This window comes from Mustela putorius, unplaced genomic scaffold (assembly GCF_011764305.1).
Source record: "Mustela putorius furo isolate JIRA1106 unplaced genomic scaffold, ASM1176430v1.1 tig00000421_pilon_pilon_pilon, whole genome shotgun sequence".
In the NCBI taxonomy this organism is placed as follows: Eukaryota; Metazoa; Chordata; class Mammalia; order Carnivora; family Mustelidae; genus Mustela; species Mustela putorius.
Genome location: NW_025421375.1, coordinates 2341134 through 2368284, shown reverse-complemented (window position 1 = coordinate 2368284; position 27151 = coordinate 2341134). Strand labels below are relative to the sequence as shown.

Sequence of the window (27151 nt, the reverse complement as noted above, 5' to 3'; positions counted from 1 at the left end):
TCTCCTGACTATATATAGTACTTACTGTTACCTCTAATGAATGCACAGCCTGATCATCTCAGGTCCTTGCATTACATATGCACACAACTTGCATGGGTTTTATTGGTGCTTGAGCTTCAGCATGTTACGACTCTTGCATGACTATTTAATGCTATTATTTTCAATTTCAATTACTGGGCCACCTTATATTAAAAATATTTTCAACACTTTCCTTGATACAGTTTCACAACTCAAATTTGGAGGTACTTTTCGTTATAGTGGACATGTCTGTTACACCAGATGGCCTTCCTAAGACATTGCCTCTGTAGGATTTTTTATTTTATTAAAATAATTAATTGAAATTTCTTTACAATGTTTGTCCTGGCAAATGGGAAAGCCAAAGCTAGGTACATTGAGACCACTGTGAAGCGGTAGTCTTTTATTAGAGGCAAGCAATTGAAAGGACACAAGTGGACGATCAACAAACCTTTCAATAAAGTCAGGAAGCAGCCTATCAACACTCGGGCTGTTCTTATTGTGTCTGTTATCATAATTGACAGCTTGACGTAAAACCCTATCACATGACTTCTGGGTAGGTATGTAAATGGATAAGAGGTCACTCTTCACATATGCTAGCTGGAGAGGAAACACATTTAAAGGAAGTTTCAGTCAAAATAATGGCATGCAAATGTTTAGCTTTTTGGCTAGTTCTTAAGTTTAAAAAAAAACAAAAAAAACCTTCCAGGGGTCTGTTTCATCATTCATTTATTTATTCACTTACTGTGAGTAGTTATCAAATGCTAATATCCACACTTGATCTTAGCCAAAAGCCCGAGAAGGGATCAAATGCTAATATCCAGATAAACCATTCTAATTACTGTAAAAATAAAGTTATGTTTGCTGTAACCTTAAATTCAATCAACAAAATCACGAGGGAAAAATTGTCTTCTTCACTGAAAATATTTACTTGAAAAGATCTAAGTTGAATCAGGGAAGTAGAGGAAATTCTGAAAGTTATAATTACAGCCATTTTAGCCTTAAATATTCTTGGGCTGCCCATGAAGGACAAGGTAGGAAAAGAACAGTGATAGGCAATCTAGTGTCTTGGGTGAGAACCAGGGATTAGGAGTTTGCAAGTATTTCAATGTTGACACAATCAGGGCATGTCTGACCTTGGACAAGTCCATAAACTTTGCTCTCCTGTATCTTTATCTTGGAAAGGAAAATGTAGAGGTTAAATTACCCAATCTCTGAGTTCCCTTGAAACCTTAAATTTTACAAGTTAAAGTAGTCTCCATCTAAAAAAGCCTTTCATTTTCTGATACTTAATGACTCATGGTCAGCTATGTTTACTTTGTTCATGGGTTATGCATACCCATTTAAAGTAATTCTACTGTACTAATTCAATTAAATATCAAGAAGCATGAGTTTTAGAAACTGACATTAGAACTTAAGGTCCCAGGATGATTTTGAATATCTTTTTTTTTTTTTTTTAATGTGTTATCTGTCTTACATATAACAGTTTCATTCTGAACATTTTGGTTGTTCATTCGGGCTACACCCCATTCATTCAGAGGCCATTTTATTTGCTCCATGGTGAGTAACTAATAATCTCAATAAAATAAAATTCCACTAACTTAAGAGTTAGAGGAGAGTTTGGATATCGGCATGTTGATCTTTTTAAGCACCCCCTCAAAAACACCTCTCCCGCTCAAAAATCTGTTTCCCTGAGGTTATCCGGAGAAATGAAAAAAACCTGAGAGAACACAAAAACACACTTTTCAAGCTATTCCCTTGAGGGTCACTGTAAACTTAAAAAAAAAAAAGTGAGAAGGTAAATTTGCCTGTGTTGATTATTCTGTTTACAGTTTAATGGTTTATTGGTTCGACTGAGAGCTGTTGTCATCATGAAGGACTGTTAGTACATTGGCCTGTTTGCTGAGTCTAGCAAAATAGAACATTTTGCTTACCTTCTTTCCTTTGTTCCCAAAGCTAATTGCTAAGCATTTAACAAAAGCCCCTGTTAATAACAATGGAGGGCCGTCACTGGAATAAACAAAATCTTAACTCTGAAATCACAAGCAATATTGATCCTTTATGGCTGTCAGCTACCTACCTATGTGAGTCGAGTGTAGGTAAGGCTAAGACCCAAATCTCAGGTGTTTTTCCCTTATGTAGATATTTTTTTTCCTGTGTAGATTGTTGAGGCCAGCTGGTTGGACCCATCCTTGTAGGCAAGGAACAATGTTTCCATTCCAGAGACTTTATAGAACTCCATCCTAAGAACATCCACAGTGAAAACTTTACCTTCACTTCTTTCTTAGCTGTTTCCACTATTTCCACCTTAACCCTTTACTCACAGCTTTTTTGGAAGAGAATCTTACTTCTGTACTTCACCTTCTGCGTGCTTTTGGAATTCCAAGTATAATTGTTTTAGTATAAATTTTACCTTAATTTTCTAGGTAGTCTAATTTCATATTGGTAGATGCATATAAATTAAAGAATTAAAATTATTTATGTGAGTGTGCATTTCTATAAAGATATGGATATGCTGAGGTCTGTCAGACTCTATTATTGTTATAAAAATAAGAATTGCTGTCCATCTCCATACAGACAACTTTAACAGACTGAATTTCTAAACTCATCAGTACCTAGTGTTTTAAGCTTGATTACATTGGAGAAAGTGAGTCATTTCCTAATTCTTGAGGGAAAATACTTGGAAAAGCCATTACAGTGTTATTGAAGCTTAGGTACCACTTAAAATTAAAGTTTTAAATTTTAATTTAAAAGAAATTGATAGCTTAAGTATGTAACACTGACTGTCTCGCAGGACAGAAAGCGAGGAATCCCCATACCAACCTTAAATAACAATTATCACCTATTATTTTAAATTTATTTAGAGCATAATGTAAAAAGTTTTTTTTGTTGGGGATACTGACTTATAGTAATACTAAGTACATTTAACATGGCCCCCAAAGAAGCTTTAATACACATAGGATTCACCTTTTATCACCTAGAATCTGGTCAAAATTTGTCAAACTGTCTTCATAATTGATCTTATTAGGAATAATGTCATGGAAATCTTTAGTGAAGGGGTGATTTCTATTTTAATTATTTGTTTCCCCCACCACACCATCACCTTTAAAATTTCACTTCATCAGGAAGTTTATTAATTCAAAGATGCTTAATGCAAAAGAAACTTAATAAAGTAAGATCAAAAAACCTGTACCTGTAAAGTCTCTTGCTTAAGTGACTTGGCTTAAGTCATTTATAACATATAAGCATGTACACACCTGTCTTCTCCAAAATTTTTGGAAGTGTTGATAAATGTTACCTCACAATCTAAGTAGCTAACTAAATATACTTTTTATTTTTCATTTTCAGTAACAGAGAGGAAATTAATCCAATACAGATTAATATCTTGCCAATTTCTTATTGCTAGCTACTGTATTCCATGATCGTTTTGTATGTATCTTATCATATTTTCTGTTTGGAAGAAAATATTCCAATTGAATTTATCTTAAGTGTGGATGAAAGCGAATAGCTGTAGTCAGGTTTAACCCCTTTGGGACTACTCTTAGGAAAGAAAAGTCTAAAAATATATTAGTTTTAAATCTTATATATGTGGCCAAAGATAGCCCACCTGACATCTTTTAGGATGGTAAACAAACAAATAAATGAAACATGGGCAACATGTGAACAACAAAAAAACTAAGCAGTTTACAAATGCTTCCTTCCAAGGAGACACAGTGTTCTGTAATTATTTGTGAGACAAGTCCGCTAATCAGCGAGTCACATTTAGGCTCTCGTGACTTTGTGACAGCATCTTTGTCCGGACGTCTCTCCAGTCTAAGCTGAAGGCCCCACAGAAGCTAACCTGAAGTTAGCGGAACTATCATGATCTGTGCCTGAAGAGACACCTACATTCTGGAGAATGTTTAATTGAGTGAAAACTAGGATTTTCATTGACTAGAGCAGAATCAATAAGTGATCCCTAAGGTCATCTTTACACGAGCTCAAGTTTTTTGGTGTTTTTTTTTTTTTTTAAACTGTTTTTAGATTATTTTCATAGTACTGCTTTTAAAAAACATTTTGAAATAGACAATCGGCTTACTGTTGGGATAAAAACAACAACAACCACCACCATGTTCAGGCTGTCCCATCACATTGCATTACTGATTAGAGTAATGCAAGTAATTGGAGAACTTGTCAAAAATCTCGTCATAAAGTTTGTGATCTGTTTGATTTTAAAACTAAGCAAATACACATTTTCTCCATCATGCAAGGTTGATGGTCCATTTTAAGAATATTTTTCATTCCAATTTAATTTTTTTACTGGTTTATGGCTTCTTTATGAATATAGTCTGAGAAGAATCTATGTATCTATCAATCTATCTGGCCATCTCTCAATCTATCTATCTATCTATCTGTCTATCTACCTATCCATCTGCCTACCTACCTACCTATCTACCAGCCTACCTTAAGGGAATTTTTTCAGTTCTTTATAAAATTACTTTCAACTAAATTATCAATATAATGAAAACACATATTTTGGAAATTTTAAGATGGTATTTTTGGAGACTCATAGATCTGTAGAAAAGTGCGCAAAACGATTATTCCAAAACGCCAGAGTCACTATTACTTAGAATGTGTAGAAACCCATTGGTTTAACAGGAAACGTAAAGGTTCTTAATAGCCAATTTTTTTTAGCCTTAACATTATCAGAAAGGATTACAATAATTTACCATCAGTTTAAAGGCACTTTGGCTGCAATCATCATCTTGTAGAAATCCTCACTGAAAAGCAGTAAACAGGGTACAGCGGATTGCTGTAAGTCATCTTTCAATGTGAGACGCAGCTAATTTACAGCATGGCTACCTAACGATTAAAAACCATCATCTTCTTGTGGGCGCTCCCCCTTCGCCCCTGCCCCAGCCCTCTGAGCCAGATAAGTTTACTTTCTTAAGCATAAAAATAAGCAATATATCTTTTTCAATAAATCTGCTAGCACTGTAGGGCAGCTGTGAACCAAACAGAGCTGGGTAGGGTTACTGGAACCCTCTTCCGAAGGGCAGAGCTGATGATTCCAAGATCTGGGAAGAATTTGTTTCAGCTTGTACTCAGAGCATTCCTCGCTCTATTCCGATGGGGTAATGTATTTTAAATGCCATTACTCTGAGTTTAAAAATGAAAGTAGAAGTTCTTATCAACTCTTCCTAAACAGTGCCACTTTGGCTAAAATAAAATTAGGGAACATCTAAAACAGAGAGTGCCTTGATGCTTCTAAGCAGAAGCTAGGGAGAACTTAGAGGTGGGCTTTAACTCCTCTGAACTGCATGTCTCCTGTGTTTTGCAAACCGCATGCTTGAAGTTATTGATTATTTTGCTCAGGGCAGATGATTTGGTATGCTGCATTAAAAAAAAGCTTTTTTTATTTTCTTCCTAAAATATATCTCTCTATTGAATATTAACGTTTGCTTTTGTTTCAGCTCAATTTGTACTCTAATAATGGCTAATTGTGATGTTCTAAGCACTCGTTTCTCTCGTATGCTTTAATTAATAGAGAAGCATATTGCAGTAGCTTTTTCTAAAAAAACAGAGTCTGGGAAGTTTTGCTTTGCAGAGTAAGGTTTTTCTTTTGCTTTTCTTTTTTTTTTTCTTTAAGTTGCCTCTTGGGAAAGTAAGGTTAATGCCATGTACAATACTAGTTTGCATGTATTCATTTAAATACTAAAAACTGTAGTACTGCTCGATCCATATCTGACTGCTAGGTTTCAATTGACAGCTGAGGATTTGTGACTGGACCATGAATCAAAACGGCAGGCATTTATACCCCAGTACCAGTGAGGATACATTGGGAATTACTTGGCAAAGGTAACATTTTAATTATTTCCAACCCTACACTTACACCTAAAAATTACATGAGCTATAGTGTTTGTTTTTAACTAGTTTGACGGAAAATATATGTTAAAGATTTCGTTGTTTTGGCTTTACCATCCCTCTTTCCCTCTCCTCCTGCTTTCTTTCTTATGTAAATGCATCTTCAGATTAATTTGGGACTGTAGCCTATGCTGATTGATCATTGGAATTTCTAAGTGTTGTCAAATGTTTTCAACAGTTTATAAATCGGGGGATGGGGTGGGGAGGAGATTTGACACTTAGATCTCAGGACCTGAAAAGTGAAATCATAGTTCCAGGGAAGATTTTTCAGCTGTTTGAGGTTTAATAAAGCATTGTTTTTTTGCATTATAGATTCTTCTCTTTTCAGCTCTTTCCTATCCTGCTTACTTTGAACCATTTTACTATTCATTTATTCCCCTGTCAGAAGGGAAAAGCTAGGACAAAACTTTCCAGTTAGTCAAGTTAACTGTTATCAATCCACTCATTGATTGGGGGGTCAGAAGATCGTTGAAATCAGCAGTTAAAGAAGGAATTTGATTGAAATAAAGTTTTAAACTCTGATCATTGATATGAATCATTGAGAACTGAATTTATTTGGTTGGCTGAGAAAATTATGCTGAAACTTCATCTTCAAAACTAGTTTTGATATTGTCTCATGTATTGGTTTTGGAAAGTAAGTAGTGCTAAGTCTACTTCTTATGTATTATTTTAATAAAGAACGAATTGTATCAAATGGGCAAATTAAATAATTAAAATTCATGGCATAATCATATGTAATAAAAGATATAAATTTATAGAAAAGAGTGAGGTAATCCCATAAGGAGTTCACCAAAAGTAGAGCCAACATCATTTTCCAACCCTGTTATAAGTATAATGCCTGTCTTAAAATTACATACTCCAATATCAGTTGTAATCGTGCTGACCATCTCCGTTTTACTTGATAGAGACTATTGAAGAGTAGAGTTTAAAAGAATTCAGTTAACAAAATGTTCACTTTTACTCAGGTGAAAACCACGAAAATTATTTAGAGTCCATTTTAAAAACTTCATGAGTTTTTATTAATACATTTCCTAAAATGAATATGATATGACTTTTCCTCTTTTTAAAGATTGGTATAACATCCACTTTACGATGTATACATTTTTATGTATTTTAACTTTTTTTCTCCAAGAAGCTTATATAATTCCTCCATTTGGGAAAAAAAAAATACAATATATGCTCATAAAAAAGAAAATAAGCACAAGGAAAGCATCTTTTTAAAATAGTTTTAGTAAGAATATGAATTAACTCCAATGAAACTGTGGTTCAGTGGTCTTAATTATTTTTAAGTTAACTTAATTGGATTTGATTTTATTAAATAACTTCCTTATAGTCTATGTTCTCTCTGTCAATCAGCAGAATGGACTGTGTCTGTGTATAGGCCTTACCGTATTTATAAGAATTGTAAGTCAGATGAAGTCTACTCATTTTTTTGTTTTGTTTCGTTTTTTAAAGATTTTATATATTTATTTGACAGAAAGATCATAGGTAGGCAGAGAGACAGGCAGAGAGAGAGGAAGAAGCAGGCTCCCCGCCGAGCAGAGAGCCCGATGTGGGGCTCGATCCCAGGACCCTGAGATCATGACCTGAGCTGAAGGCAGGGGCCCAACCCACTGGGCCCTACCCAGGCTCCCCTCTACTTATGTTTTTAAATGTGGCTATAGCTGTGTGAACTTCTTAATCTGTGGATTATTGATTGATATTTACTTCTTTAAAGTGGGTTAGTACCTCTATAAAGAGCATGAAAGCCAACTAAAGATATAAGTTATTGTCATTTGAAATAAAACTACACCCAGTTCCTAGTCATTTTTTGAATCAAAAGTTGATATCCCCGGAAGGGGAAAGGTGAGTGGACAGTGAATCCCCACAGAACTCATGGATCGGGGTGAATGGATATGATGACTAATCCCAGTTCTTAGGAGAGAGCATTGTTCATGGTACAGAATCCCCTCTGGTTGAAAAAATTGGTGTGGTAATCAGCTTCAGGTTAGAAAGAGTTGGAAAGAAATTCACAACTCATTTTAAGATTTTCTTTCTTCCCCTCCCAAAGATTCACTTTTTTGATTAGCTGATAATGATACATAGGATGGATTTAATATTTCAGAAAGCTTTAAAAATGTAGCTTTTGGTTTGTTCCTTTTTTATCATGATTCAGAAGGCACATCATCCATAATGGCGGCCATCACAGTCACACATTCAACAGGTATTTATTAAATCTGGGGTAGGCTGTCCCAAATGTTGGGTGACTGATATAGGTGCTCACAGTTCTGAAAACCTAAATATCCTGCAGTTTACAATAAATATGCTCAAACAAGACTGCAATTTGCTTCGCTTTGTTGTATTGTTTTTTGTTTTGTTTTGTTTTGTTTTTTTAATGGGCTAAAGTTGAGTCCAGATCTGATAATACAGATAGCCCCTGTCTGTGGCACAACATATATTCATAACGTATTCATGGTCTGTGCTCTGTGCTTTTTTATGAAACTTCGTGTGTGTGTGTGTGTTTTTCTAGAAAAGATATTGAAAAAGGAAATCATTAACTTCTGCAATACTCCAATTTTTTTAAAGATTTTATTTATTTATTTGACAGAGAGAGAGAGAGATCACAAGTAGGCAGAGAGGCAGACAGAGGGGCGGGGGGAGCAGGCTCCCTGCTGAGCAGAGAGCCCGATGTGGGGCTCGATCCCAGGAGACTCTGATATCATGCATGACCTGAGCTGAAGGCAGAGGCTTAACCCACTGAGCCAACCAGATGCCCCAATACTACTACTACTTTTAAGGCAGAAAACAGATTTCTAAAATCATCAGGGAACTGCTACAACTTTAAAATTATCTGATTAAATCAAAAATATCTGAGAAATGTAGAGCCGTTCAACCAGAGAATTAAATAATCTGCCTTTGTCACAATGGAATAAAGAAACTATCAGGCTATTTTTGTGGTGGCAGTTGCTTTTTGTTCTCAACAAAAGGCAATCCCTGGAGACTTCCTAGTGGAAAAGGGCAAAGCAAAGAAGGTGTTTGGGTTTTGCTGTGTGTTTTGGCTTTGCTTTGTTTTATTTTTGTTTTGATTGTTGTTTGTTGCCATTACTTTTCTTAGCACAATCTCTTGTCCATGGTGGCCTCCCTTTCTGCTTTAAGACAATTCTTCTGTAGATGTGTTTCCAAGTCACAGGCTGCACCTTGTGCAGGACTGAAAATGGCAGAGCCCAGAAGTCGGGCCACTGTAATCAAAGCTTAGAATTTTCTGAGCTGTGTTTGTGTGTGTGTGTTTGCTTGCACCTTGAAAATGTGAATTTTTCTGTCTAACCCTAGGGTTCCTGCAGTTATCCCAGAATGCAGTGCTTTAGGGAAGGGCTCATTTTTTGAGTCAGGAGGGGCTTCACTCTTTGGAGGGTAATAGGTGATGAGTTGCTGATGCCATTCATAAGGGTACTGCTGTGTCTGTGCTTTGTCCTCCAAGGGGGACAAATGACACTGTGGCATATGTGAGTTATGTGGGTACAAACAAGCATAGCAGTGAACTCCCTAACTGGCTTTCTTTTCTTCGAAACTATAGCCTGAACATGGCTTGCACTATCAAGTATGAAAGAGCAATACAATTGAATGAAAAAGCAAGCCTAAGGACAATCCAAGAATAATATAAACATAAGTTATTTTAAAACACTGGAGGGAGTGCTTTATGCAAAAGAGAAACTGGCTTTATGGTTCCGTTCCCTCTTCTCTGCCTTCACCCCTTTCAAGAGAAGCAAAGCCACAAGTGAGTGGCTGTATGTGTCTGATGGCTTATATAAACATAGAAGAAGCCTTCAGATGGCTAAAATAAACATGCGCGTGTTACTGAAGGATGTGTTTACACAAACCATTTGCTCAGCCTCTGAAATAATGAATAAATGAAGATTTCACTGAAATAATTGGAAGGATTTCTGGGTCTCTGCTGATGCCGTAATTGAATGGCACCAAAGAGACTTTTATCAGGTACTTTCTACATTACACGTGTTAGCAGTTCCTTTCTCTGAGTTGAACACTTCGTTCTGTAGCGAATTTACACGTGTTTTTGTAAGAAATTGTCCTTTATTACTGCAATTCTAGAGAGTCGCTTGATTTCCCAGGAGAAATTTAGCAGCCAGTAAAGATTATTGGGATCTGGTTGGTCAGGAGGAGGAAGGCAGAAAGGAAGGAGTTCCTTTCCCACGTAGAACCCTGTTTCTGTAACACTGGCCTCAACCATTTACCATCTCTGTGGCTTTGTCCCTAAACTGTTCTTTGTAAGATGCATGTCCTCAGTGATAGAAGAATGAAGATTTAAACAAAAACGACCTTCAGTATTGGGTCGCAAACCATGTTTGTATGTCAACACGTGTGTGTGTGTGCGTATGTGATGTATATACACGCATGTGTACATGCACAGGCATACATGTGCACGTGTGCATATATGTACGCGTGTGTCTTCACAGAGGGCCCGTATAGGATGAGGACAGTATGCGCCCTGCCCCTAGGTAGTCTTAAGAGTTAAGTCTTATTTCAACATTACACTTAGACCATCCCTACAAATTCACTAGGTTAGCATTTCCTGCTTTCAGTTTGTTATCTTGACACATAACTACAGCACAACAGCTGGGTTGTTCCTGGAGTTCCTGGGGGGAGCTTTATTTTCAGAGTGCTGAATTTCCTTTTCAGCTGTCAGCTCTAAAGTGTGCTCAAAACGTTCAACTTTTTACACACCACTCTGGGCCCCTAGCACCACTCTGGGACTATATGATAGAAATGCTGATAAGGTAGATGAATGGAAGCATCTTGGGTTGAAGAGGAGAATCGCAAGAGCCAAAAACATGCACGTCCGTTGTTTGGTCAGTGGGAATACTGACCCGTGTTGTTCTTTGCATCGGAGTCTTCTTTCTAAAAGAAGAGCTCCCTTCTCATGAAAAATTACTTGCACCTGTTATGAAATAAGCAGGGGTACCATTCCTGAAAACAGTCTTGATAGGGTGTTCACAAACACACAGTATCAACGATCTGGCTGTTGAAAATGCATTGGGATTTGCTGCAGTTTTGCCTAACTTTCTCCATTTGTAAAGCAAGATTTGCACAACACATTTCCTTTTTATCTAGGAAACTCTTCAGAACACTTCCTAAGAAATTAATTGTATTCCAGCCAGACTTGCCTGCTGCCATCCCACAGGAAATGGGTCAGCAATCCATTAAGATGCCATTAGATAATCTAATTTGGAACTTAATCTCTAAATTAACCATGCTCCATACTTGAAGCATACTTGAGAGAAAGAAAAAAGTTTACGTTTGAATCGATAGGGGAGCCGAAGCGTGAAGAAGGCTGTTTGTTTTTTCTGTAGCTGTGGTCACGTCTCAAGCCGTCTGGTAACCAGGAGAAACCAGACATGATGTAATTCCAGATTGAACTTGAACTTCAGGGACTTAGGATCGGGGAACAATGGACCATAGGAATCAATAATGTCCATTTTCCACATGATTATGTTTGGAGCTTTAAGTTAACCTTTATGGGAGAAGCAGCAGGATCTGCAGTGTGACCAAAATGAGATGATCCAGAGACAAGATGTTAGAGGAAAGAAAACAACGTTTTCCGTGATATTTTCTGAGCAGCACTGCAGATTCCAGCAGGATTAGAAAAGTTCCCGCTCTGCAGTAAACCGGTGGCCTGTTCAGAGCACTCTTTGTTCGGTTAGGTAGGACAAACTTAATCTTATGTTTCCTGTCAGATGATTTTTGGCTGCACTACGGGAGAGGGAGGAGCGCGATTCAGAGAATTCCCAAACGTAAACCTTGCCGATTAACCCTTTGCAATGAAAGAAGCCCACCTACTTTAAACACCTACTTTATCTGAAGATGTTTCACGTAAAGCGCCGTATTTACATATGTATTACGTCCAGGAGGCGCCCTCACCAGCCAACGCCTCTTTTATTAACTGACCTTTTTGATTTTCCTGTTGGGCAGTGCTGTGAGTAGGTAGGTCGTGAATTTCTAGCCGTATTTACTTAGATAACAAAGCATAGGAATGAGTACATGCACTCACAAACGTGAAGAAAAAAGAAAAGGCATAAAAGCCTGTTTGAGTTCAAGAAATTGAAGAACACGAATTTTGAATACTCGCCAACTGTCGAAAGTTACAATTATTCTCCCCTTTGTTAATTCTCGTTTTACATGAAGGGTTTTTTTTTTTTCTTTTGCACATGTGATTCTTTCTGCACATATATTAGTAGGCATGCTTCAAAAATGTGTTCTGTTTCCTCATCACTTGTGATTTTATGATTCGGAATTCTGATACAAGTAAGTTCTGTTATTTAGAGGTGAAATTGTACAATGAATGCTGATTTGGGCTTTAAAATGAAAATCATTTGGGAAAAAGTCACTTTTTGCTTTGTATAAAACTTACATTTCTTTTTAATTTAGTATGCCTTAGGTGAGTTTCTCTACTGAAAGCCACTATTTGAGAGCACTATTTTTATAGAGAATTTCGTCTGCTGTTGAAGACTCACATATGCTAATAAGGGGAGCAGTAGCACTTGTAACAATAGCACTGAAAGGAACCCAGGGACAGAGAGGAATACAGACTAGAGAAAGGATGGAAACCCATGTGTAGGGTTCTCTGCTATGGCACAGTCTTTGGGAGGAGATCAGATAACCACTGCAAGCCTGATGATGCTGTATTTTTTAATTGGCTGAAACCTCCCACAGCTACATAAGTCGTTACATATGTATGCCTGTGTGTCCTATAATTTATTTACAATTAGCCATCTTGGCAGTAATTCTCTTTCATTTTCAGTTCTAAAACATGAAAAATATCAAACAATGTTTTTTTAAATCTACTTAACCTGGCCTATTTAGGGGAATTTGTATTTTACTTACGTCTAAAGTAAACATTTTAAGGAAATACGTTCTTATTACTTTTAAGTATACAGGTTGCCTTGTTGAAGCGTCTTCTGGGATTTTTAAGAGCTTTTTACTTAGAGCGTACAGGAACTGCAGTGAGCACATTTTATCTTCAGCTGCAGTGGTCCAAACATAAGGACTCTGCTTGCCCCGTGCTCTTCACTAAATAACATATTTTGCTGGCAGAAGCCATTATTTTTACTTAGAAACTGCTAAGATGCACGCATGGTAAAGTTAACATCCACGCCAGCATGCTCCAATAACGAAAACACATCTGAAACAATTGAATATAAATTAATGAGGTTAGATGTCCTACCGTTTTGATATGTTATTTCCAAAATCGTGGGTCCCCAAGGAGTAGCAATAAAGAAGGCCATTTACCTACTTAGTTAGGAAACAAATACGTTTCTTTTTCATTACCACGAAGTACTGTTGCTTGGTTCGAGTAATTCCACAAGCCACCTGCAGTTCATGATATTCGGTATTTCCCAAAGAGCCCACAAGAGTACTTTGCAGTTCAGGTAAGAGCTGGCCAGGGAGCTTTCTGGTACAGATTATTACAAATAGTAATAATCATTAGAAATCATCTTGCATGCAAATAGGATTGTCAGATAGCAAAAATGATCCTTAAAATTGGGGGCAATACATCGCAGAAATCCAAAACCCGTGTAGAGCCCTTTGTATACTTCACTTGTAGTGTAGCCCCATCTGCATGGAGCTCCATAAGCAAATGATCAACATACAGCCACATCCCTACGTACATCGTCAAAGGCAGATATTGAATGCAGCTGAAAAGGATCTGGAATTGGATAAATGAGATACCATTATTTGTGTTGAGATTTGGACTCAAGAGTTTTACTTCTCTGGGAGTCTCAGTGTGTCCCAATGATGTGGACCTTCCTTCATAGAATCTCGTCTACAATTTAAGGATAATACAAATTCTTGTCCGGTGATTAAAGTGTGGCTCACAAAAGAGGGAGAAGAGGTAAAGTGTAATGGGTAAAAATGTAGATCCTAGAACCACACTGCTGGAGTTCACATCCTGGCTTCTGCAACTTAATAACAACATGACTTGGGCAAGACACATAACTTCCTGGCTCCAGTTCCCTCCTCTGTAAAATCAGAATAAAATTGGCACTTTTCTCATAGATTCACTAGGAGGATGGAAAATTCATAAAACAGTACCTGGCAAACAATCCACACCATATTAGTACTAGAAATGGTTATATTTATTTATTACCATTTTTTGTTCTAATACATTCATTTATTCTTAAATATGTTCTTCTCATATAATAAGATATAATAATTCTAACAACTTTTTTTTTTTTAAGTAAGCTTTATGCTCCATGTAGGGCTTGAACTCAATGACTCCAAGATCAAGAGTCCCATACACTACCCACCAAGACAACCAGGTGCTCCCAACATGTAATAATTCTTAAATGTGTAGGTACTTAAATACCACCCATGTATTCCTTCAATTGAGCCAGCATATTTTCCCAAGACACTATAGCATTTGCATTATGTCAAAGTAAGCAGCCAGTCCAAATTCATACACACATGATCCAAGACAGCATGACCCAATTAATACTTAATTAACCTGCCCTTGATTGGCTTTTCCAGGTAGATTTTAGCTATTAGTAGGGGAGATTGTTTATTGTGAATTTTGGGAAAGGTACTAGTACCTGTGTGTTAATTATTGTAGCAAAAATATGAAGCTGTATAGAAGTATGTAGATAAGGAAGTAAAAAACTTTTTTTCTTGGGGATATTTAAAACAGGTGCAAAGGAATGAAAGGTGAATCCTTCTTTTTAGTTAAGGTCTTTATTTTATTTATTTTTCATGCTTTCTGGGCCATTGCTTATTTTTATTGCTGTCTATAAGTAATGTAGCTCCTAGTAGAATTGAGGTATTCCTGAATACCTAAAATTCTTTGTGCTTCATTCCTATACTATTTTTGTTAAGCTTCTTGAAAGAGTACTTACTATCTTTGAGGTAAATATGGTAGGCTTATGATTAAATCAGTATGTGAAATCTAAATGAGCAATATTATTACTCCTCTAGAAAGTGTTAATGTGCTGGATACTTTCACAGTTTATTGAATGCTTGACAAATGAGTGACCCAACCCATTATCAGGTAAATGCCGACCAATAATAGTAAATGAATTTTGCCATTCCTCAAATAGCTCTTTTTTCAAGAAATAGTTGAAGTGTTGTGTTTGAGTTTATTTGGTTCCTTTCTCAACTTATTGTTCCACTTGTATTTATTTGGCATTCCGAGGTTCTTGGGTGGTTACTGAGGTAAAAAACTGAGGGCTCATTCCTTCTGACCTAGAAGACATAGTCTTCCAGAGAGAAAGTACAACCATCAAATGTAGACTTGCCCAGAGCAATTTTCCATCTTTCACTGATTGATACAGAGTCTGTTCACTACTTGTAAGTGCGATGACCAACTACTTTATCTAGTTTATCCAAGGATATGAACTATAGTAAAAATAGTGTGCCATTTTTAAAAGGAAGAAGGGAGTACCTTTTTACCCTGTAAACCTCACCCTAAGGTTATTCTAATACAACTTCAACTAGATTTGTTTTCAGAGGATATATATGGACTTTCCGAGTTGCTTGGTCACCCAGACCAACTACATATTCTGGGAGCAAGTCTCCTGCACCATTATTTAGGTTACAATCCAGCTATGTGGGGCATGGGAAATGTCTCCTGAAAAATATATTGCCTTCAGGAACTTTGTTCAAAAGTTCTTTCTAATCTAGGGTCGATGTCTGACTTCCCAGGGAAGCAGTATAATATAGTGAAATGGCCATGGGAATCAGAATTGGTTCATATCTGAGGTCTAGGCAGGTCACTTGGGGCAAGTTTAAACCTCTCAGTTTTCTCATCTGTGAAATGGGGACAATTTCAAGAGTTCATTGAGAAAATCAAGTCAGATAGCAGATGTGAAACACCCAGAATAGTATCTTGCTCATGGTAGGGACTCAGCATGGTTTTCTTCTGGAAGTTTCTCCCTTTATGCTAATTCTTTCCATCTGAACTATGCAGAACTAGTCTATATTTCTTTCCAATTCAATGGTTGTGTCTTCCCTGTCTCCCTTCAGCTGTTCCTCAAAAGATATGATTTGGTGAGTTTCCTCATCAAAGACATGTCATAGCATTTATTTCTCTTGAGTGATGCCTAGAAGCAACAGAATACTTCAGAAATAGTCTGGTGAGGATAAAATGGGCCATCACTTCCCATTAATGCATCCTAAGGTCAAAATAATTCCTTTGCTTCTTCCCTTTTTGGGACAGCCACATCGTACATTTGGTGAGAATATGTAAAAATATTAACCATGGTATCAGACATTTTATTTTTTAAGATTTTGATTTAACTGGTATGTGTTCTGTATATAAGGAAATGTCTCATTATATGCCCAGAGTAGAAGTCATTAGGGTGAATTCTGGTTTGTGTTAAGATATAGTCAAAATCTCTTTTTTGCTTTTATTGTGCCTGGTTTTTTAAATAACTTTATATTCTTTTCCTTTTTTAATGGTATGGCCTATGTATATTTTCTAAAGACGTGGTTTCAACTTTTAGTCATGCTGTCTTCTATTTGCTGAAAAGAAAAGGTGATTTGGCAATGGAGAATGGAATGAAAGCAAAGTCTGTGCATGCTTTAAGATTTGTTGCTGAAATAGCTTAACCTGACCTTGAATATTTTGAGATCTTTCAGTTATGTTTGCACATCCCTTTTACATAGAGGCACAGATTATTGGATTGGATGAAGGATGATTCTTATTCCATTATGAACTAAGACTATTAAACACATTACATATAAGTAGTTTTGTATGTGGAGATAAATATGAATATGTGTGTTTATTTTACCCATACTGGTGATCAGAAGCATTGATATATAGAGAGGGAGTTAGATATGTAAAAAGCATGTTACCTAAAAAAACTATGTAATTTGAGGCAATTCTCTTTTTGAGATGAAATGACCTAGGTTATTTTGTTTGATTAAACTCTTTTTTACATTGTTATCATAATCTTTGAATTTGTTTTACCAGCTATTTTTCAATGAGACTACCAAAAAGCTCTAAGAAATGTCTGTGTCTTACAGTTCTGAACCTGACCTATAAATTGGCAATGAGAGACTTGTAAAACTCATATATGAGGTCTGCATAGTGTTAATGTTTGAGATTTATTTCCCCCAAAGGTTCATAAATAGTATTGACAAATATATTGCACTCTGCAATTTTGACATGGTCCTGATGTAGGGTGGGAGGTTTGAAAAGTTTAAGTAAACATCTAAATTGAATTTGTTAGATATTCTGCACCAAGAGTCCTGTAGTCACTAGCATCAATTTGTTTTTACTGAGCATTTTCCAAAGAATAATACATGTCTCTTTTTAGAACCACATAAGAAAGCTGTTGCAAAATAAACCCCAAATTCCTGTCTTTTTTGCCATCAGTTAGAGAGACTTCTCCATTTAAGGAGTCACATCTATTTTCAATCATTAAAATATACTTTATTTTCCCAAAGTGTGCAACCTATACATGACTTTCCAGAGTCCATTGGATTTGGGACTCGCTTTTGCAAAGTGATTTGCTTGTAGTTGACACTGTCTTTTACTATCAAGGATCATCAACTTGAGCTAGTCTTTTTAGTTTTCCTACATGCTTTCCATTTCAGGTTAAAAATAATGGGTATCTGTTTTTCTAATTTGTTTTATTTGCTAAGAAGTAGTTAGCATTGGCGATAGCCAGACTCTACAGGGATTGACAAGACAGTCATTTTCTTTGTGGGGCTTCCCTTTCAGTCAGTAAGAGAAGCCCAGCTACAGGTGACTATGCTAGGAAGTAAAAAACACTCTCGTGGTAACAAAATACAGTGAAAGGACCGTTGGGGGAAAATCGCTCTCATGATGGATCATGTAGCGTTCTCTCCCGGTCAGGCCTGCGAAGGGAAGATGTGGGTGGGAAGAGAGAAATATGTGAAAATAATTAAGTCTCTTGGAAAAGGTTTCAGTAGCAACTATTCTAATTCTTGAGAATTATGACTTTCAAACAGATAACGAGGAAATCTCTTTTTAGTTTGAATTATTTCTTGTTCAAACTCTTATTTGATTATTCCTCAATCTTATGTTTTTGTTAATACCAAACTTCTCTAATTTTAAGCTCAGGATGCCTCTTTTCTTTTTAGAGGGGGACAAATCACATCGTATTTGTGGAAATACGTGATGATGACGATCCCCACTTTTTAAAAATACAGATTTGGATGGGATTGAGACCCCTTAAGTGATTTGTTTGTATATCCAAAAATTTAGTGGAATCCACCCTGTGCTAGTATTACATTAAATGGAGAGCAAAAAGAGAGATGGACTTTGCTATCGTAGAGCTCATAGTCTAATCATAAAATCCCTCCAGCGTGAAATTTTTCTGTTGAATTATCAACTCAGAAATAAGCACTTAGACATGCACTAATAAGACACAATTTGTGTAGAGGTATCACCAGAGTAAAAGAATACACACACACACACACACACACACAAACACACACACACGCCTGGTTCTTCTTTTAATCCAGGCTTTATTTTTTATTCTTCTTCTTTTTTTTCCTTTACTTTTATTTCTTTCTTTCTTTTTTTTTTTTTTTTACAAAATTTTTCTTCAAATTAATATCCCATAAAGGTTTTTTGTACCTTTGGTCTTCACATATGAAAAAATGAGATTATCTAGTTTGATATCTACAATAATAGTGCCCATCTCACCTCATGGTTTCAAAAGTAAAAGATATTATGTTAAATTTAAAACATTGAAATGATGTCTCCAAGTCAGGTTGTGATAAAATAGGCTGTGAGATTATCTGTTTGATGTTTTCTTGGTTCGTGATGATTTATGCATCTATTTATTAGCTGACATTCATTCTGAGTGGGGTGCTGAAACAAATAATGATCTGGTTAGGTATCCCCCCCACCCAAAAATGTATGGTACGTAGGGTTGTCTTGGGATCTGCAGATCTCAGATTATTTTCCTCCAGATGATAACTTGTTTAATGAGAGATTATGCCAGTAGCAATGAGAGAACTGTTCCTCAAGTTTCTTTAAACAGCTCCAGATCCAACATAAGTGAAAGGGGAGTTGGTTGAAGGGGGACAAGAACTTGGCCTTCTTGCTCCCTCCAGGACCCCTCCCAGCAAACCCTCTTCCCCTCCCCCAGCTCTCCAGACACAGAACAGCTCAGATGTGGTTAAGTTCCTAACTTATGGCAGGGACAGGGAGTACCCGAGGCCTCTGGTGCCAGCATTTCAAATGACATATTATGTACTGGCCTTCTTTAAAAATGTTATTTTTTTTTTCTTATTGTGAGGAACAAGGAAAATCTTTCATGACAACTTACAGTTGTATTCAGTGGATAAGCACGTGAAACACTGAAACCCATCTCATCGCCGAATTGCTTATGAACTGAAAGTAAAGCAAGATCAGAGAATAATGGGCAAACCATTGTGTATTTGCTGCTTTCTTTTTCCTTTTCTTTCTTTCTTTCTTTCTTTCTTTTTTTTCTTCTTCATCGAAGTAGATCAGATATTTTAGGAACACACTCAATCAGAGTTCAACAGTTGTGTATAAGCCTGACTTGAATTTCTCCAGCCTCATCATTAGCCTTCCCCTTCCAGGAAAGAAATAGACCATGTGGAGTATGTATCTATAATATTTACAATGTAGCACGCTAATCTCATATGAAACTGTAATATGGAAAAAAGTTATAGTAGTAATTTGATGCCTATGGGATTTATATTTCTAATATCAGTTGTAGATGTTAACATTGTGTTTCTTCTTTTTCTCTTCCCTCCCTCCTGCTCCTCTCCTGTCAACAGTCCTGGTACCTGGGCTAGCTTGGTTCCTTTCCAAGTATCAAATAGGACACCCATCCTACCGGCAAATGTCCAAAATTACGGTTTGAACATAATCGGAGAACCTTTCCTTCAAGCAGAAACGAGCAACTGAGGGAAAATGAAATACAACAGTAGTTTAAGAAATTAATAAAAAAAAAAAAAAAGGAAAAGTGGAAGACTGGACAAAACAAAACAAACAAAAAGGGAGAAAGGAAAGCAACTGAAGAAAGAAGATATATAGACCAGCAATTGCAGCACTTACAATCACTAATTCCCTTAAGGTTGAAACTGTAATGACATAAAAAAGGGTCGATGATATTTCGCTGATGGTAGATCGCAGCCCCTGCAACGTAGCCTTTGTTACATGAAGTCCGCTGGGAAATAGATGTTCTGTCTCTATGACAATATATTTTAACTGACTTTCTAGATGCCTTAATATTTGCATGATAAGCTAGTTTTATTGGTTTAGTATTCTTGTTGTTTACGCATGGAATCACTATTCCTGGTTATCTCACCAACGAAGGCTAAGAGGCGGCATCAGAGGTGCTGGGTGACGGAGCCATGAGCCAGCCATTTTCTAAGCACTCTGATTTCTAAAAGTTAAAAAAATATATATATAAAATCTCTGTAGCCTTTAGTTATCAGTACAGATTTATTCAATTTTGGCCCTTAACCCAGCCTTTTCCAGTGTGTAACCCAGTTTGAAACCTTAAAAAAAAAAAAAAAAAAAGAAAAAAAAAGAAAAGAAAAGAAAAAAAAAGAAAAAAAGAAAAAAGAAAAAAAAACAGTTTGAACACAAAGGCTCTATGGAAGAAATGCCTCTATGTAGGTAAAGTGTTATCTCTGCATGCAACAGTAAAAATTAATATAATATTTTCCCCACAAAAGAAACACTTAACAGAGGCAAGTGCAATTTATAAATTTATATCTAAAGGGGAATCATGATTATAAGTCCTTCAGCCCTTGGACTCTAAATTGAGGGGATTAAAAAGAATTTAAAATAATTTTGAACGAATTTATTTTCCCCTCAGTTTTTGAGGGCATTAAAAAGGCATTAAATCAAGACAAATCATGTGCTTGAGAAAAAAAAAAATTAACGAAAACACAGCACTTATGTTGGTTTAGCTGCAGCCTCCTTGGAGGTAGGATTTATTTATTTAAAATTACTGGTTGCATCAAGAACCCATAGGGTGTACGTACAAAAGGTTCTATAAAATCTGCATTACAGAGACAAAGAGGCAGGCAAATCCATGTCACGAGGGTAAAGCTTACAGTTTACAAACTGGGAACGCCAGGGTGTAGGATGTAAAAACGCACTCTTGAGAAAACAGTTGTAATGAGGGTGCTGAAAACTTGCATGGTGCTTTCAGACATTAGCCTTGTTCAACAAATTTCTTGTATTGACAGATCTGTAGTGTGCATGGGCAGACACATTTTGCCTCTATGTCTCTTAAAATTTTAATTAAAAATACTCTTTCCAGTAATCCTAATTTGCACGAAGATATAATGTCCACATTACGTGCCTTGCCTTGAAATCTAAAAACAAAAAAAAAAAAAACAAAAAACAACAAAAAAAAAAACACAAAAAAGTGACATCACTACACTTGTTTTGCTGCATTTATTATCATTTTAAATCTTTACCATTTTTATGACAAAATATTTTGTACTCCAGACGAAGAAAAATGTGTGACATCTTGGATTTTTTAGACAGTTATACCTTTATCTCACATTTATAAAGCATATCATGGCTGTGTATAGTTGCCGCTTAAAAATTGTAATCGACCAGCAATATTTTCAGTATTTTGGTGTTTTTTCTATTAACCTTTCATGTTTTTCATCTTCCAATTAATATTTGGGGGGGAGGGGTTTCAAATTTATACGAATTATGCAATACCAAGTTTTGCCTATGTAGGTAGTGCTTTTAGCTGTATTGGTTATTATAGGTAAGTACACAGATTTAAAAAAAAATAATGTATGCTTTTTTTCGTTTGTTTGTTTTAATTGACCAAAGTGGGTACTGCTATTTTTGCAGTGTGATGAGGTCCTTTGTGTACTGAGAGATGGACAGGGGATTTTTTTTTAATATACATATATATATATTCTGGGGGGGGGGTGGGAGGATTTTTAACACTTTACAGTGTAGCTGTGAAGAAGCAGTGCCCCCTGAGATGGGCCTGGGCTGCAAAGCGACTGTTCTGTCTACTGTGACAAACTTCAACTTACACAGGTTCCCCCTTCTCAAACTTCCCACCTGGGGTGCAGGCTGAACTCATTTCTGGTATTCGTAACAACAGAAATAGTAAGAACAAGTGAACACAACAAATTCTCCGGGAGGCAGACTTGGCTTAAAACTGTCTTACCTTCTTTTTGGTTTTTTTTTTTTTTTTTTTTTTTTGGTCCTTTTTTTTGTGGGGGGAGGGGTTTGGTGGTGGTGGTGATGGTGGTAGTTTTTCTGGAAAGTTCCAGATCCACAGTGGAGAGTGAGCCTGTCTCATATTTGGCAGAAATATCGGTGGAAGAAACCACTTAGTGGAAGTTTCACACTTTGGGGGTTTGGGTCTATTTTCTCCTATAAACCCATCATCCCAGCTGGAGGCGTGCTCCCACAGTCTTTCTCCACCACTTCTCTTTCGCCATTTCTTCGTTTCTTTGTTGGTAGTGGATGATTTACCTGTGACTCACTACTTCAAATGGATGGCAGTGCATTTGGGTTTTTGTTTTTTGTTTTTTGTTTTTTTTACTACATCCAGAGGATTGAACAGACGGTTGCTATAGTAAATGTATTTGGACTTTTAGATTAAAATCAAAGTTCAGTTTTTAAGGAACAAAAAAATTAATAAATCTTGTTAACACTTTCATTTTACCTGACCTTTCAAATGGAGAACCAGAGCAGAAGGGAAATGTAGAATATTCAGAAATTAATGTTCCTGTGGATGAATTAAGCCCATTAGATGCTGATGGGATTTTTTAAGGGATGGTGCCTCAAATATATATTTGATTTAGTTTCCCCTGAGAGCTAGTGGGTGAATGGAGGCTGGTTTTATTTTGCTCTTACACCCCTCTCCCAGCCCCCCAGTCCCAATGCGGGAATTCATTACTAGAAGGAAAATCTTTCAGAATTAGTGACACATACAGAGGGCTGTCTTGAGGAGCCCCCTGGCACCCCCCCCCCGCCGGGGCCACGGCCTAATAAAATAAACTGTCCATTGTTCTCACAGCATATGATTTAATAATGAATACTTTAGGACAATGCTTATGGGTCTAGAATTGTATTTGATTAGCCCATTCAGTCTGATAGCCCACATGCTGGATAGCACAGCAGGACCCCAGCCACGCAGGTTGAAAAGTAAGTCCGATCATTTCTGTGATACTTGCCCTGATACAAAACAGCTCATCTCAGCCAAGCTCTTCATGTATCTTTGACCTAGTAGGTGAACACATTGAACCTCACAGGACACGCAGTATTTTTTAAAGGCAGACTCTCTCTCTCTCTCTCTTTCTTTCTTTTTTATTTTTTTTTTTTGCCAGAGAATGAGCAGTTCTAGCTAAGTCAGTTACACACTGTGGGTATTCATGCCTGCCTCTTGACTACAAAGGCCTAGTTCAAGTGTTGGGGTTTTGTTTTTGTTTTTGTTTTTTTTAATCCATATTTTTTTTTCCCTCCTTCCCTTTTGTGAGAAAACTATTAAAGATACTACTATCTATGGAAAATCTCAAATCCAATTTTTGGCCTCCTCCTCTCTTCCCCGGGAAGTCTGTCTTCTGACTAAGGGCCCGCTCTTGCAGATCTTGCACGCCCCTCCCTTCCCCAGAACTCAGAGCTTCAGGATGGCGAAGGTCACCCAAGGGCATCAGGACGGGGTGGTCTTCTGCCCCTCCTCGCCCCCTGTGCGTTCCGCAGCATTGTTCAGCTGTTTTCCTTGTGTGGCTTCGTGGCTTCGTGGCCCACCACTCACAGTGCCTCTGAAGTTTCCTCTGGAGTGACATGAGCGTTGGAGGCTTGTCTAAGGGAAAATAAGTAAATAAATAAATAAAAGGCAGTGAAGGAGACTGTACATAAAGACATGGCAAAAATCGTAATGATAGCAATATAGTTATGGGGTAATGTTCGGGTGGGCAGCTCCATTTAAAAAAAAAATATGTGAATGAATCTGTGAAGCTGCAAAGTAGCGAGAAGAGCAAGAGATCTTCTTAACGAACCGCCTACCTTGTAGACAGTAATTTGTACACTGTATAGTTTTGTTAAGAATTTTTTTTTAAATTAAAATTCCCATGTTTGTAAAGCTAACTTTTTAACAATTATAATGGAACTGTATGTTGTTTCCATTTTTAAAGTAAACAAGAATATTCCTTGTTTGGAGACTGGACTTGAGTTAAAACTCTCCAGCCTCTTAAGTTATGTATTAAAAAAAAAAAAAATCTGTCCATGTTAGGAGTTATTTCACAGATGCCTGTGCTTGAAAAGCATGGGATACTAATCCTTTAAAAAAGTGTAAATGGAGAAAAGTTATATTTTATGAAGGTTATTTTGTTGTATTTAGTATTGGGAAAGTTGGTTTTCAGAGCATTTCAGAATGTCAGAAGCACCACTGTCTTTTTTTAGTATATACGGCCTTTAGCAAAAGTTTTTGTGATTGTTACGTGATGGTATTTAAGGTTAAGTTTCACAGAGCATTCGGGATAGGCAGAAAACGAAATCAGTGCTATGTCTCACATAATGTGTCCTCAGGGAGCAGAGTATTGGATTTGGGACTGGTAGCTTCATAAGGACTCAACAAAGGAGATTGCACAGGGACATCTTCAGCGGTGGGACATCAGGACATGTGCTGTCCCTAGATTCAAAATCTAGGCACCATGTGAAACAATGAAGGCTGCAGAAAGTTATCCCATATTCAGTGTACAGTATTCATTTTTAATGAAACAACTCTACAATATTGCTGGCAGATAGGCCCTGAGCATGACATTCAATATAGTTTACATGTTCCTGTCAAGGTCTTTGGTTAACATTAACCAGCTGCATGCTTCCTGGACTTAAAAAAAATTGGGTTTCGATAGAAAACTTTTTTTTTTTTTTTTTAATGTGCAGGCTATTCAAGTTCAATAGTAAAAGCTCGAACTCAAAATTGAATGTTTTACTCCATGCTGAAGGAGCTGAAAGCTGCCTTCATATTTTGCACTTTCTGGTAGTTCCCCTGTTTTTTCGAATTCCTTAAAAATTGTGTGGGTGGGGTGGAGCACTGCAGTTGGGGGAGAGCATGGACCACTGATTTTTGCCCTTTGACCCTGCACAATGACCTTTGCATCAGCCAAACTCATTGCCATGACAACTCTTTGTACTGTGTCCGTGCCACAGATCTGTTGGTTACATTGTTAATAGTAAAGGGGACAAGTTGGAGACGGTCAATTTTTACATTTTTTTTTTGTTGCAATTTTTTCTTCAATGGTTGTAAGTAGTTTTTTTTTTTTTTAAATAATAAAAGGGTTCACTAGTTAATACTCTTTAGAAATATCTGTGTGTTGCAATTCAAATGTATGTTGAGATTGTGAAAAGTGCTTCAGTGCTACTAGCCTACCTGGATGCTAGACCCAGCCTCTGAGGAGCTCCTCTCAAATGATGACAGTTACCGGTGACACCAGGTGGCCTCCACATGCCAAGGGCAGAGTAAGCTAGTGACACTAAAGCGGTCTTGTATTACTGTAATTTTTGACAGAATGGTTTTGAAAACTGTGCTACAGGGACTGATGTGGCAAATATATCTCTTTATGCAGAAGGAAGTCTTTTTTTTTTTTTTAAAGAAGTATGGCTTATTATGCATTCTTCATCGAGGGCATTGAAGTTGCATGGACTGATAAAAGTTGATGCAAAACGAGAAAGAAACAAAACAAAACAAAAAAAAACCAGCAAAATGTTTACCAAAAAACTCAAACAAATGAGCAGTGCCTGTTCAATTTCACAGTCTCTGTTGAGTTCAGTTGTAAATATGTTTCAAATGACATTTTCTTGGGAAAAAAAAAAATCTCTACAACATTGTAGAATGTGAGGGGTAACTACATCCCAGGCATAGGCTTCTCAAAGCTGCATTAGATTATGTCTTCATCAAGCTGTTAATTTGTGCTTATATCATATAGAACTTTTAGCATCCTGGGAAGAGGTACCCCCACTTCAATGATATTTCTCTGAGAACAACTTTTGTAGGACTGTGTGTTTCTTTAGATACATTTAGTACAACTGTAGGTGACGAGTAGTCAGTTACTGCTTGCTAGCTACACACCAGGGTTGATCCATTTTAAAACTTTTGGCATTCTGTCCTCATGGGCCATAAATACAGAACCTTGTATTTTAATTAAATTTTTTTAAAAAAGGAGGCACATGCACAATCTCTGTGTTGCAAACCTTTAGCGGTAGGATGTATTATATGACAGTTACTTAATTTCTGGCGTTCGGACCTCTGGGATCAGCCCCAGACTGGGCCAGAATGTTAGCGAAGGTTTTTATGATGCCCGGTTGGAGGATAATGTTCTTTGGGTACTTTTTGTGGGTTGCAAATGAACTCAGTTGCCACAAGTTTTAAACTGGTGTAAATCAAGCTTGACTTAATGTGATTGTTACTGTTATATCCAGCCTATACTGCTAGCAGCTGCTCATACTGCAGTTAATTACTGGAAGCGGATATATTTCCTATGCAAAACCTGTTTAAACAATAAAATGAGCTATGCTACAGACTCTGGCCTCATGTTTTATTTTCCTCCTCCTCGACCCCTTCCTGCCACCCTCTCCCTATGTCAGTGCTGGGGGTCGGTAGGATCTTGAAGGATGACTCCGGTCCTCCGATCTGGGAGTCTTGTAGCACTGGTTTTATTCCGTAGCCTCTGGGATAGTGACTCTTTCAGTTCAATACCTGTGACTTGACGCCCGGCACAGGTATAGAGGTGTGAACCCTCTGTGCGCCTCCAACTGGTATAGCCTTCCCCAGTTTCCAAAAATGCAAGTGCGGTTCTAGAATGTTGGGCCCCACTCACAGCCAGGAAAGGCCTTCCAGCAACAGGGCAAAGGGAACTGTGCCTGGATGACCAGACTGTGGTCCCTCCAAGAGGAAACCACAGGGCCTCCAGCGCACACACACTGGACAGGAGAGGTAAGCCCTGGGGCCACCCTGCACTGTGGGTTTAGTGCTTACAGGAGACCCCGAGGAGCAGTGTCTCCCTCCAGTGCCTGAGAAAGAATAGCACCTGAGGTTTCCACGAAGCAGTGCTGCTGCCTGGGGCAGTCAGGGCGGGGGTTCCTTATTCACAAGGAAGTGGGACACACATTTGGGAGGATGGGGTCTTGAATCCCAGACCCCTTGAAGTCAGCGTTTTGGAATGGAGTCAGCTGTAGTTCAAGACTAGCTCATTGAAAAGGAATGAGCTGGTATGGTTTTGTGATCTATCTGAGTGATGTGCACAA

General features: G+C 37.3%; 1 protein-coding gene across 9 annotated transcripts in view; it reads left to right on the top strand.

Moving 5' to 3' along the window:
* NFIB (nuclear factor I B) overlaps window positions 1-26427 on the top strand; it is a 231286-nt gene extending 204859 nt beyond the window's left edge. For 4 of the 9 annotated variants that reach the window (XM_004765741.2, XM_004765742.2, XM_004765740.2 and 1 more), the window contains 2 exons: window positions 5765-5853; window positions 19687-26427. In XM_004765741.2, the coding sequence (XP_004765798.1) occupies window positions 5765-5853; window positions 19687-19816 (219 nt within the window). In that variant the 3' untranslated portion in view covers window positions 19817-26427. Of the gene's footprint in view, window positions 1-5764; window positions 5854-19686 lie in introns of those variants that run through there. The other 5 variants (XM_045079643.1, XM_013063083.2, XM_013063086.2 and 2 more) reach the window with 3 other exon arrangements.
* The last annotated feature ends 724 nt before the right edge of the window (window positions 26428-27151 follow it).